The 14,498-nt window shown below is 39.2% G+C and overlaps 2 protein-coding genes across 2 annotated transcripts; one reads left to right on the top strand and one right to left on the bottom strand.

Annotated features, from left to right (window-relative positions):
• Positions 1-684: 684 nt before the first annotated feature.
• On the bottom strand, positions 685-3,441 carry LOC141602563 (uncharacterized). Its single transcript, XM_074422783.1, has 2 exons — positions 3,163-3,441; positions 685-2,051 (listed from the first exon to the last, which is right to left on the bottom strand). Exons 1-2 carry the CDS (start codon positions 3,360-3,362, stop codon positions 866-868), a joined length of 1,386 nt encoding a protein of 461 aa, XP_074278884.1. The 5' UTR covers positions 3,363-3,441; the 3' UTR covers positions 685-865.
• A 1,880-nt stretch (positions 3,442-5,321) lies between these two features.
• On the top strand, positions 5,322-6,542 carry LOC141600798 (uncharacterized). The gene is made up of 4 exons (XM_074421049.1): positions 5,322-5,493; positions 5,596-5,816; positions 5,935-6,025; positions 6,139-6,542. The coding sequence occupies exons 1-4, from the start codon at positions 5,322-5,324 to the stop codon at positions 6,540-6,542; spliced, it is 888 nt and encodes a 295-aa protein (XP_074277150.1).
• Positions 6,543-14,498: the final 7,956 nt, after the last annotated feature.

Here is a 14,498-nt window from a genome sequence, read left to right as displayed (position 1 = left end):
AAAGTGGTGGTACTACTTCGGGGCCTCACGGGACATTTCCAACTTCCCCATTTGGTAGTTTGCTACTTACTCATTTTAAGTCGGAACATTCCGGTGCCACCTTTATTTTTGAGAGGAAAATTGAATTTATGGTTTTTTTTTGGATTTGAGTTAGGGAGTACTACGTAGTTCATTCAGGTGATGTTTGGTTGAGGGTATCTAGGAAAGTGAAAGGTAATCAACGGTATTTATAGGCTTTGTTTGTGTTTTTTAGGGAAAATTCATGTGGTTGTACACCTCTTGATGTTTGACACTTTGCATGAAATACCCATCTTTTTTATTCGGAAGATTTTAAGTGGTCATAATTCTTGTTTATTAGTTCTGAAAATGACAATTTTTTATTTCAAATCGATCATCTTTTCGAGAATTACGATTGAAAAAAAAAATTTGAAATTGTTGCATTTGGATCCTGTGGCTGAGAGTTATTGTATTGTATGTCAGTTTTTTTTACTGTACAAACTTTGAGTAACTCTTTCGGTCACGAGTTCCAAACTCGACATTTTTTTTTTTTCAAATCGTGGCTCTCGAAAAGATGATCATACCAACCACACATAATCTCAAACAAAGCTTAAACGACAAGTACAATAGGATTTTAACATATTACAAGGCACTCGAATTGTTTCACATAATGAAAAAAAAACACCATTTTAAAGGATGCTGAAGTGATACTCGTCGACGCAGATGCTCCTATTATTATAATTAAAGGACACACTGAAATTAAAACACACAACAAAGTAAAATTAAATCATGGTGCAACGCCAACTTGGATGAGATACAACAGATGAAGCAAATCCATCAGAGTTCATACCGACGTGATGAGGAGCAGCTAAAGGGGTTGAGATTCAATAATTTCAGCCTTGACAGTGTACGTATAATCACCTTTCAACACACCGTCGTTAGAATTTACAGTAGCAAACTGGTCAATCTGGGTGTAAGAAAAGGGAACCTCACACGCCGCATTTCTAGCCATCAGACGTCCTATTAACTTAGTCATTGCAGGCACCACCACCTTTACACGAGCTTCCTTCTTGGCCGAAAGGTCATGAATGTGGCGCCAAGACAGGTTAGTTATCGTTGTAACCTTGTCTGGGATCTCGAGCTGGCCGTATTCGTTGATGAAAGGTAGTCGACTGTTAAAGGTGGTGGTCTTTCCTGACACACCGTGTTGGGTAACGCCATTACTAAATTCAAGTCTCTTATTATAATAACACATCTCATTCAAAACAAATTCCTGGTCTTCTTTACTTTCGTTTCTGATCTCCCAACGATCCACTATCTTGGCGCTGTCCCTTTTGTGCGTGTACCCTTGACGGAAACTTGTAACATTGACAGTGTAGACGGAGGGGTCTATGGCTTCAAGGCATGCGTATTTGTCGTTTTGTGAGGTTGCCTTGGTTGCTAGGCAACTTTTCATCCCTCCCTCATCCAGTCTCTTACAAAAGTTGTTGTTACCCCGACAACACAGGGCAATTCCTTGTTGTAAAGCACTTGCTATAGATATGACAGGCTGGAATAAAGTATCTGGGTTGTTAGGGTCGTTGTAAGATTCATCCCCGTAGTCAGCCATAACCCATTTCGATGATTCTGACCTCCATAGCTTGTCAAATGCGAGAGACTTGAATCGAACATCACCAGTTCTAGTGACAAAGGTCTTAAATACAGTAGCTTTGTCGATTGCAGTTTCGAAATTAAGGAATTGTAGGAAAGGCCGATTGTTGACGGTGGAAGCACTGAGAAACTTGCCGTTATCTCCCTTGAATGCCACGTGTTTGGGAAGCTTCAAGAGGAGTGTGTTAATGAAGAAAAAGAATTGAGATGGAGCAGCGTTTGCTACCGTTAAATAGTATGGTTCAGTTTTTTGAACAACCACGTTCAACTGGCTCCTTACATGTTGAAAACTCACCCAATTGCCCGAGTACACATTCGGCCTGAACAACGTACAACCGACTTTTGTCGAGTCTTCCACGGGCTTTGGTGCTGACACGCTTAGTAGTTCGTCCGATTCTATTTCCCTGTATACAATGGGTGAATGAGAGTAATGAGAGCTAAAATAAGAAGAAATAGGAGGAGATTGGTGGTTTGTGATGGTTGTGGAGGGTGAAAAGAGGAGGTGAGGAGGAATTATTACCTCCATATGGAGGAGGTAATGCATTACTTGGGGAAGGAGATAGGGAACAATTACTCCCTTAATGGAGTGACTATTACACTATATTTCCCCATTTTTATCTCCAACCCCATCCCTTCCCTCCATTTTTTTAGTTCATTTTAGCTCTATTACTCTCTTAATTATTATTATCATTTCAAGCAAACCTTAAGAGGAAGACTGAGGGAATTATTCCCTCTATTAAGGGAGTAATCCACCTCCTCCCTAAGTAATTTATATAAAGGTAATAATTCTGCCATCACTTCCTATTTCCACCCTCCATAACTACCCCTAACCATCAATTTCCTCGCATTTTTTCTTATTTTAGCCTCCACTACTCCCGTAATAATTATCCCATCTCAATTGAACATATAGGGCTTGCTTGGGAGGGAGTAATTATTATCGGAGTAATAGAGGCTAAAACAAGAAGAAATGGAAGAAGATTGGTGGTTAGCGATGGTTGTGAAGGGTGGAAAGTGGAGGTAATACATTATTGAGGAAGGAACTACCCCTTTAAAGGTTTAATGAAAGGATTTTTTTCATTTTTATCTCCAACCACACAATTAGGATTTTACAGTAGGGTAGAATTGTACAACAGACCCATATATTATATATTAAACTAAGTTCAATAAAAATAAAAACGAAACAAATTATACTTTTAATTAGTTTCACTGTAAACGGATATATCCGTTTAAAGTGAAAGACGGGTTAAATATGCTTATAGTGGTGATATTTTTGGGCCAACCATGCAACTTTCTTTTAAAGTGGGTGAATATGGGGTCCATCTATAACTATAATCTATAAACGAATATCTCCCGTTTATAATAAGAATTTGTGTTATACTTTACATAGATAATGGACGACTAGTGAGCACAAGGGTCAAATGTTGCCCATCGTCTAGAAATAGAGTTAGTCAGTAAGGGTTTATCTTCCTCCTTTAAAAAGTAGTATTGCTAGCTACTTTCATAGTTTGTACATACCTAACCCAATATAGGTTGTTATAAGATGATCTGATGTGGACTAATCCATTTTGAGCCTCCTCCAATGCAAAATTGACGGTTTCGGTTAACACTCCTTCATCGGGACCGAACTGGAGAAGTTTATCGGGTCCGGTGAAACTCATGTATCTTTCTGGACTGCTGTCCTTTAGAGATAAAGCAAATCTTTCAGGCAATGTCATTTTGAGGGTATTCTTTAGCCTTTTGTTTTCTGACTCTCTTTTCACTAGTCAGTAGGTTTTATGTTTTTTGGGTTAGGACACATTCTTAACCTTGGGCAATCACATCTATTTATAGATTCGGCCATAGGCATTGCGGATCTCACCAATTTCAGTATCAGTAGTACTGTCGCGAGATACATTTTGCAACATAAATATCTTTATTTACACGTTATTAAAAACACAAATTTTCATTAAATATGGGGATATCCGTCACAAGCTGAAGACGGGTCAAGTAATATCCAAGTGGGTAGATAAGACAAAAGCAGAATGCAGGCATTCTGCTTTTGTCTTATCTACCCACTTGGATATTACTTGACCCGTCTTCAGCTTGTGACGGATATGACCGTCTTCAATTAGACTTGCTGCATTAAAAATTATAAAAATTTGATATTCTTATAACATTCATGACGAAAAAATCAAACAAGATCTCACATAACTATATTCTGTCTTATAGATTAAAAATAATAATCCCTCCATTTTCTAATAATGTTCCCATTTGTAAATGGCTCAACAACCAAGGAGCAAAGGATTAAACACATGTGGGCTAGTCTTTAGGAAAAAAAAAACTAATGAAGTGATTAGTTTTCCCCCACCAAATTGCTTAACAAAATTAAAACATCATTGACAACCGCTCAAATTTTTTTAAAAAGGGAAAGGTACAAGGCCATCAACCTCTCCCACCTAACGTCATCCTCGCCGCCATCGCTAGCCGCCAACCCCACCCCACACCTCCAACAAAGACTAAAAAACGTGATCTAAAAAAATACAGATCGGAAAAATACAACGAAAAATCTAAAAAAACAAGTGGGTGTTGTTGGTGGTGGTTGGAGGACAAGGAGAGCGTTTGTGCAGATGTTGGGGAGAAAGACGAGTGGGTGATGGGGTTTTTGGGTGGTGGGTTGACTCGCCGGAGTAGTGGTGCTGTCGGGAAATTAGGAGTGTTTTGTTGGTGCTAGTCGGAATTTGGATCGTTCGGATTATGAGATTTGTGGAGGGGTAAGAGAGAAACGAAAGGTGGTGGGAGGGATAGGTGAGAGTAGGGATATAGATGAGAGGATGAATTTGGAGGCAGTGAATAAATATGGAGGGAGTAATTAGGGTTAAAATAGAGAGTTAAATTAGATATAAGAGGGATTAGGTGAGTTAAATGGAGGGTAAAATGTGTAAATACTAAAGTGACATTAGGATAGAATGGTCATTTTAGATACCCATAAAAGGAAATAAAGCAAATGGAAACATTATAGTGGGTTGTCCCAAAATAGAAAATGGAAACATTATAGGAGAATGGAGGGAGTATCAAAGATTCTCCACGAACATAAATAGTGCCAAAAAAACAAGTGTTACCATTGGTGTGGATGAGATGAAGTATAAAAAATGCAGCTAACCTTTGTTATGCTATATTTTTCTCGCAACTTAAAACAATTTTAAAGATAATATATTTTATTTTAATATACAACTTAAACTTTTGTATTTCACTTACCAGTTTTACACCTGTTTAAAATTACACGGGATTAAATATTTTACAATTTAAGTAAATATATAAATATTGAAAATAAAATTTCACATAATTATAATTTTAAATATTACTCCTTCCGTCTCAGTCATTTGTTGCTTTATTCCATTTTGGGGTGTCTCAGTCACTTGTTGTCCTTTCCATTTTAGGATTGCATTTGATGAACAATTTGATCATTCAAACTCAATTTGGTCCACTTGTCATCTTATAATTAACCCTCTCCTCTTTCCTTGATCTTTCTATCAAAACCAAAGAACAACAATTGACCGGGACTGAAACAACTTCCATGGCTAAGGAACCGGTCAAATCTGTACCTGCTATATGGATTTGTCTATGTGGACTTGGTCTAAAATCCTGGGGGGGGGGGGGGATGCTTGGCTAAGTTAGCAACCTTAGTTGGGACTTATATGCGAGCTGATGGTGCTACCTTAGACAAGACCTGTTTAGGATATGCCAGGTTAATGGTGGAAGTTCAAGTTGGCCAAGAATTCCCTGATAAGATCTATTTTAAGGATGAGAAGGGACAAGAAATATGCGTGTGTGTGGAATATGAGTGGAAGCCAGTGGTATGTGGTTCTTGTAAGGGGATTGGTCATACAAAGGATGAGTGCAGGAAAAAAGCCGTTGCACCACGCCAAGTTTAGGTTTGGAGGCCAACTGTAAAACCTGTTAATAATCCAGTGGCTGCTAGTCCTCCAAAGAATCCTATTCCTGGAGTGACTCCCAAGACTCCGCCATTTGGTGGCCCTACTAGACATGACTCTTCTATACTACCTACACCAGCTAGTCCTATAATTCAACTTGCTAGACAGGAGCATAATGTTTCTTTTCATCTTAAGCTTGGTATTTCTTATCTGGAAGCTACATCACCAGATAAGGATAAAGATAAGTCTGAAATGCAGGTAGCAAAGGGGAGTGGAACCAACCAAAGAGATGATAATGGATAAACTAGGTTTTTGGAACGTGAGAGGTATGAATAACCCAAATAAGCAATTAGAAATTATAAAGTTTTTGAATCAGAATAAAGTTGGCTTGTTTGGATTAGTTGAGATAAAAATAAAGGATAATGATTTTCAGTCTGTTCTTAACAACTTAGGAAATTATTGGCATGGTTAGAATAATAATAGGCATCATCCTGGGGTGGGGGGAGTGGGGATAATTTGGATACCTCAGTTGTTTTCTATCCTGCCAGTAACTAGCTCTAGCCAACAAATTACTGTGGAGGTAAAGAAATTAGCTCAGGTGGCATCTTCTGGTATACCGTGGTTTATGGGTCTAATTTTGATAGTGACAGAGAAAGATTATGGATGCAACTTAATCACCTGAAGGATTTATGTACTAAACCTTGGTGTATATATGGAGATTTTAATGCTTTACTGAATTATAATGAGAGGCTAGGTAGTGAAGTGTCATGGAATGAAATAAGAGATTTCAGGCAGTGTGTGGATTATTGTGAGGTCACTGATATCAATGCTCAAGGGTCCTTCTTTACTTGGAGCAATAAGCAACCACCTGCTACTAGAGTTTTTTCAACGATTGATAGGTGTCTTATTAATATAGATTGGATGGCCCTTTATCCTGATTGCAATGCTTATTTTATGAATAAGGGGAACTTTGAGAAGGAGTGATGTGCATGTCAGGAAAACCTCTTTCAGATACTTTAACATGTGGAGTATGGATCCTTAGTTCACTGATATTATCAAGCATGAATGGGATAGGAATATTCATGGGATTAAAATGTATCAAGTGATCTCAAAGCTCAGGAACTTGAAAAAACCCCTTTAGTTGTTGAATAAAAATAGGTTCTCTAACATTGAAAAGACAACTGATATTGCCAAGCTTGTCCTGGATGAGTTGCAAACCAAAATGCACTTGAATCCTCATGATCATACCATCCTGCAAGCTGAGAGGGAGGCTGCTGATTCCTATGCTATACTCAATAAAGCTAGAATTAGCTTCCTGCAGCAGAATACCAAAACTGAGTGGCTTAAGGGAGGGGATGAGAATACCAACTTTTTTCATAATCAAATTAAAGCCAGGCATATTCATAACAAGGTCTTACAAATTACTGATTTCCAGGGCATAACTCATCATGAAACTCAGGCTATTGAGCAAGCCTTCTTGGATTACTATACTGATCTATTGGGTATAATAAAGGAGACTACCAAAGTGCATAAACCTACAGTCAGAACAGGTCCCCTTCTAAATGAGCATCATGTCAATTCTTTGCTGAAACCAATGTCAGATGATGAAATTAGACAGTGCATCTTTTATTCCTGCATTAAAAAGTCCAGGACCTGATGGATACACCAGTCAATTTTTTAAGGACTGCTGGGACATTGTTGGTAGAGATATTTGTGAGGCTGTTAAGGGTTTTTTCAGATCAGGGCAACTTCTGAAGCAACTTAACACTACTACCGTTACTCTTATTCCTAAAGTATCTCACCCAAAGAATGTTATGGAGTTTCGTCCCATAGCATGCTGCAACATCATATATAAATGCATAGCTAAACTCCTTTGCAATAGACTGGGGGAGGTTCTTCCTGAGATAGTGAATGCCACCCAGGGTGGTTTTGTGAAAGGGAGGACAATTGTTGAAAATGTCCTCATATGTCAAGACATTGTAAGGTTATATAATTGGAAATCTGCTTCCCCTCGCTGCCTTATTAAGATTGACTTAAAGAAAGCCTATGATAATGTTGAGCGGAATTTCCTTCATCAGATGTTAACTGCTCTTCAGTTGCCACAGAGGTTTATTGGTTGGATAATGACTTATGTTACATCTCCTACTTACTCCTTGTCCCTCAATGGCAGTTCCTTTGGTTTCTTCCATGGCAAGAAAGGATTAAGACAAGGGGATCCCCTTTCCCCCTTGCTCTTTACCTTATGCATGAAATATCTTTCCAGAATCCTTACTGTTGTTGGGCAGCAAAGAGACTTCAGATTTCACCCACTATGTGGTCACATTAGATTGAACCATCTGCTATTTGCAGATGATCTCCTCCTTTTTTCTAAAGGGAGTGATGTGTCCATCATGTGGATTCTTAGAGCGTTTGCAACCTTCTCAGCTGCCTTTGGTTTATGCCTCAATAAGGATAAATCTCAAATTTACTTCAATGTTGTTCACATACAATTGAGGAAATAATTCAGATATCTGGTTTCAAGGTAGGCACCCTCCCATTCAAATATTTAGGAGTGCCTATATCCTCTAAAAAACTCACCAAAAATGAAGAAAGGAAACGCACAGACAGGATTACTGCAAGAATCAGAGCATGGGGTTCAAAGCATCTCTATTATGCAGGGAGACTTACTCTTGTGACGTCTGTGTTGCAGACTTTGCACTCTTACTGGGCTTCCATATTTCTCATTCCTAGTGGAATCATGAATAGAATCAATGGGGATATGTAGGAACTTTCTGGAAGAATTCCTATCTTAGAGCACCTGCAGTTAGTTGGGATAAGTGTTGTGTATCAAAAAAAGAAGGTGGATTAAGAATCAAGGATGCAAAAATCTGGAATAAGACCCTTCTTGGTAATTATGTGTGGTAGATAGCCTCAAAGAAAGACCATCTATGAGTTAAATGGATCAACCATGTTTATATGAAAGGGACTCACTAGACCAATTACTCACCACCTAATGATTGTAGTTGGTCTTGGAAAAAGATTGCACAAACCATTGAGGGATTCAAACCTGCGTATGTGAATGATAATTGGTTGGGCAAACCTATTGATTATACACCCAAAGAAGGCTACACCTGGCCCAGACCACCTCAACAACAGGCCAGGTGGTAGAAAGTTTGTTGGAATGCTCTGAATATTCCAAAAACTTCAACATTCATTTTCTGGGCAGCTTCACTTGGCAGACTGCTGACCAGAGATAGAATTTTGCGTATGGGCTGCAACCAAGAAATAAATTGCTATCTTTGTGATGAGGCACCTGAATATCATTCTCATCTTTTTTATCAGTGTCACTTCAATAAGGCCTGCATTCAACTGTTGCATTAACATTTGGCCATCAGCTTGGACCCAAGTGATCTTGTCAGCTGGTATAACAAAGGAAGGAGAATCAGTTTGTTGATCAGGAAAGTTGTTGTTGCTTGCCATGTGATGTTAACGTACATGATATGGCAGGTCAGAAATCGAGCTAGAGTCTATCAACATGTTACATGCCCAAGCGTGGTTGTCAGAAAAATTATTCAGGAAGTATCCAAAAGATTTTGGTCCATAAATCGTAATGCTATTACCAGGGTTGAAGATGCGTGGCTACAAAAGATGAAATGATTTTGTTTAAATTTATTAAGTGTTCATAGGCTGATCTTGTGTTTGATATTGTATACATACCTCGAACTCGTACCGTACCCGGATGATGTATTATACCTTTTGTTAGTAATATACTTAACCTTTACCAAAAAAAAAAAAAAATGACCGGGACGGAGGGAGTATTAATATCTACAGACTAAATAAATTATCTAATAAAATTATGTAATTTTGTAAATATATCTAACAAAGTTTTTTTTGGTAACGGGTATGTTATATTAATGTAGACACTCGTGCCTGTACCTCCCAAAAGCCAACCGATGATGATCAGAAGGCATGTTTAGCATATGTCGCAGTTTTATGACATTTCGTAAATCGGTTAATAAAAGGTAACTCGAACACTCTTATAAACCCCATGGTCATCATCTAGGTGTCATTATCGTCGTTTTGATATTAATTAGAGTCAATCCGAAGTTCGGGGGCAAAATTGTCCTTAAATCCAGAAACCGTGTTCCGGAAACCGTCACAAAATACTTTTATATGTTAGAGTTTTAGTCAAAAACCTAAACTCTATCCCAAAAAAATATAGGTCTATCCTTTCCTTTAAATCACGAAACCAATACGAATTGAAGGAGCGGTTTTCAAACACTTAGAAAGCGTGTAGCACTTGGTGCGCCCTCTGTGAAAGAGTGCAACACTTAGTACGCTCCTTCTAAGGTGCTTCACAACACTAGAGTCAAGAAACAGCCCATTTATTCACCTATTTTGCTATAAATAGAGACCTCGGATCTCCATAATTAGCACGCGAATGTCTGCCCCTTCTCTTCTCTCTTTGTATTCTAGACCCTGCTACTGCTCATCGACATCTACGTTCTTTATCATTCGACCACGTAAGCCCGATTCCTATCATGGTACCTGTCACGTTTTGCATAGACGACCCAATTTGACTAACTACACTCATACTAATAAAATTCAAATTCTTGTTAATTATTCAAGGGCACTTTCACCGCATAGTCTACGAGTTACCACTAATTAAAAACCAATTTAGTTAAATCTCGCGACACTAACATGTAAGTCTGTGGGTGTAATAAATCTATTTAATATTGTTTTGTTAGTTTCTTGTAATTTTCATACGATGTATATCATATACATGCCAAAACCATTCTAATTCTTTCGTAAAAAAATCTTTTAAGACGAAATTAAGAATACGGATTAGGACATGCGGTAGAACTAGGGATGGTAGTGGGTCGGGGACCCGACCCAGACCCTGAGGGTCAGACCCTAATGGGTCGGGTACGGGTCTCATTTTTTCAGACCCAATGGGTATGGGTATGGGTCGGGTATGGGTCTTAAGAAAATATTTCGGGTCCGGGTCCGGGTCTAAGTTATGAGACCCATACCCGACCCTTAGACCCTTTATTATAAAAAAAAAAAAAAAAATCAAAATCACAACTTTTCTGAATTCATACTGGCAGATCGTAGAAACCCAACTAAAGTCTCTTTCTCTTCCTTCATCCCATAAAGTGATAAAATCCAACCAAACTCTTCTGACAATACCACAACTCCACCACTGACACAAGAAAACCAGCACCACCTGATACGCGACTGACAACTACCTCTCTAATAGGCGGCGACCGACAACCACCATTAACGGCAGATTAATAAACTCATAATGTTAAAGTAGTTTGAATTTTTTTTAATATTATAGACCTCATAGCTGTTAATCTTGTTACTAAAGTGGCTGAAACTCAGACCCGCGGGTAGACCCAGACCCTACCCTTACCCATAGAGTCCGGGTATGGGTCTTCAAATTTTAGACCCTTGCGGGTCTGGGTCGGGTACGGGTCCAAAGGGAAAATATCGGGTCCGGGTCTAGGTGGACCCTACCCAAACCCTACCCATTGCCATCCCTAGGTAGAACGAAGCAGTAGATCCGAAGAATTATAAATCTTTTAGAAGGATTGCAGCATCTACTGCGCCTCTTTTGAAAGTATTATTTTTGTTCTACTGTTCATCCTCTTTGTCTTGGTATGCGTGCCTAATTATCGTTGATCCGAAGATCAGTTTTCTTCACTTCTAACCTTTTCTAATTGTTTTCTAGGTTTTTTAGTCTTTATTCAAATTTAATACATTTTGAATTGTTAATTGTTTTAGCAAGATTTTACGCGGGAGTAATGTCTTGCCAGGGGATTATTTTGCAGGGTGATCTAACTCAATGAACAATGCCTGACTAGTAAGGTAAATAAGTAAAGAATAAACAATAAAATGAAATGCAGAGATTTGTATGTGGAAAACCCTGGAAATAAGGGAAAACACCACGGGCACCAAGTCAGGAGGGATTTTTACTATAGTTTTCTATATCCTGACTTGGAATTAGCGTGTCAGGCTATAAATAAGAATGCTAGTAGAATTTATTAGAATGTATACAACAAAATAAGAGTAAGTGAGTGAATAATTGATTGCCTTCTATCTTCCTTTCCTTTGCTATTTATAATAGCTTCTTCTGGTCTTCAACGGCTCTTTCAACGTTCATATGAACGTTCTTAGATAATAGGCCCTATGCCCTATTTACCCGGAAGTGGGTATTAGACTTCACAACTGCCTGTCCTTATATTTTGCTTGGTTGACCGCTGTGACACCCCCATACTCCAAGTACCTTACCAGGACCACTCAGGTATAGGAACGTCACCATCTCGGTCTCCCGAGGCAATGATAATCAAACGACAAAAAAGAAACATTAGTTAAATAGCAAAAAGGTTTAAAGTGATTACATATCCAAACCAAAACTGTTAAAAGTAAGATACATGTTGTCAAAAACCAAATGTCTCAAACAACTAAAGTATGACAGCGGAAGACTCTAAACTGCTCGTCGTGACTCATCCCAGCTAGCCCAAATGCCTCAAATCAAACCTGCTCAACAACTGCTCACCATCCCCGAATGGATCACCACAGTTTTACAAAACAAATAACGGGGTCAGTACTAATTACACAACATAAATCACAATAAGACAAATGTCAAATAGCTCAATTGTCACATCAAACCCCAAACTCCATCATCACTCTCCTCATAACTGACTACACACTAAAGTGTGTAGTCCTGCCAGAGTACCCATCGCAACAGGTACTCCACACCGCCAGTGGGGGACCGCAGCCGTTCCCACCTAAGCCCCGCTCATCTCCATCGAGCGATAAACCCATGTTCATTAATGTGCACATCCCTTCTGTGGCGGGTTCCAAAGAAGGCGAATCAAGGGCGTGAAGCCACTCCCGCAAGTGACTCCACTCAGCCAGGGACGCACCCCAAAGAACACAGACATATAAACAGTAATCACAATACAACCTCAACAACCGTCTGAAACCATCAACAATATGAAATGACAACCGTCTGAATCAATCAACAATCACTAACTACAGCACAATCACCACAAATCATGTAATTAATACTGAGTAGGGAAAACCCTACCTGGAATGCAAACACAAAAGCAGACAATCTAGCAGCTGTTTCAAAATCTCTCTTCTACGAACCCTCCTCCTATACACACAATCATACAATCACTACTAATACAACATAATCATAAAAACCCCCAATCCCAAAATTAGGATTTAACCAACCTCAACCAAATGCTACAAAAACGGTATGTAGGACTTACCCTTGACACAAGGACCACAATGATATCAAGAACGACTGAAACCGACTCCTCTAGCTCCGGGATTTGCCAATAATGCGGATGAATAAAACAACGTAGTTGCAATCTCTCCTTTTGTGAATTAGGTTTGTAAAAAGTGTTTAGAAAAGATAACGGAGTATTTTATATATTAATCCCGCATTTATAACAAAACCCGTCAAACGTTACCCGATAACCGACTTACTCGATCGAGTAAGTAACATACTCGATCGAGTGCCACTTACTCGATCGAGTGTCAAGGATACTCGATCGAGTACCCTACAGGCAGACTACTGTTTCGTAAAACAAAACATACTTACTCGACAGAGTAAGCCCCATTCGATAGAGTACCCAGAGACTCATAAAACCGTAGTATTACAGTCTTCCCTCCTTAAAAAGAACTTCGTCCCCGAAGTTCAAACCACAAAAAAATAAAAACACACTAACACACCCCCGACACAACAACCAAAAACAAAACTCAACATAAAACTCCAACATATACTTATCAAACCAAATTCAACCCGACTCAAACAACTAGTAACTATATCAAAATCAACACAAAAAGATGCAAAAACTCTTCGCGATTATCTCCTACCCCCGTAAAAGAAACAAGGTTACGTCCCCGTAACCATACATACCTGATAAAAAAGAAACGGGTAACGCTCTCTCATGGCCTCCTCCGCCTCCCATGTAGCTTCCTCAACCTCATGATTAGACCAAAGAATCTTAAGCAAGACTGTCTCACCATGTCTGGTCTTCCTAACCTTCCGGTCAAGGATCTGTTTAGGCACCTCAAGATAAGACAAGGACTCATCTAGCTCTATGTTCTCTACCTCTAACACATGTGATGGGTCACTAACATACTTCCGCAGCTGAGACACATGAAACACATTATGTACCCTATCCAAAGCAGACGGTAAGGCCAACCAATAAGCAACCTCTCCAATACGGTCTAAGATCTCATATGGTCCGATGAACTTCTGACTCAGCTTCCCTTTCTTACCAAATCTCATGACCCCACGCATAGGAGACACTTTCAAAAGAACCTTGTCCCTAACCTGAAACTCTATATCCCGTCGATGTAGATCTGCATAACTCTTTTGTCGGTCCTGGGCCGCTCTCATCCTCTCTCTGATCAGTTTAATCTGCTCTACCATCTCTGGTCTTAAAACCACTGCCTCAGCACTGTCGTCCCAACAAATCGGACTCCTACATCTCCTCCCATATAAAGCCTCAAATGACGCCATGCCAATACTGGTGTGATAGCTGTTGTTGTAATAAAACTCAATCAAATCTAACCTCTGTTCCCAGCTACCACCAAAATCCATCACACAAGCTCGTAACATATCCTCAAGAGTCTTGATTGTCCTCTCTGTCTGACCATCTGTCGTAGGATGAAATGCTGCACTCATCTTCAATGTAGTCCCCAAAGACTCCTGCAACACTTTCCAAAACCGTGAGATAAACCTTGAATCTCTGTCAGATACTATGTCTTTAGGCACCTCATGCAATCTCAGCACATTCTTCCGATAAGCCATAGCTAATTGTGCCTTAGTCCATGTATCTTTCATTGGCACAAAATGAGCAGACTTGGTTAGTCGATCCACTATAACCCATATCATGTTGTTTCCCTGTTGACTCTTCGGTAAACCCACGACAAAAT

This window comes from Silene latifolia, chromosome 9 (assembly GCF_048544455.1).
Source record: "Silene latifolia isolate original U9 population chromosome 9, ASM4854445v1, whole genome shotgun sequence".
In the NCBI taxonomy this organism is placed as follows: domain Eukaryota; kingdom Viridiplantae; phylum Streptophyta; class Magnoliopsida; order Caryophyllales; family Caryophyllaceae; genus Silene; species Silene latifolia.
This window is presented reverse-complemented; position numbering and strand designations above follow the sequence as displayed.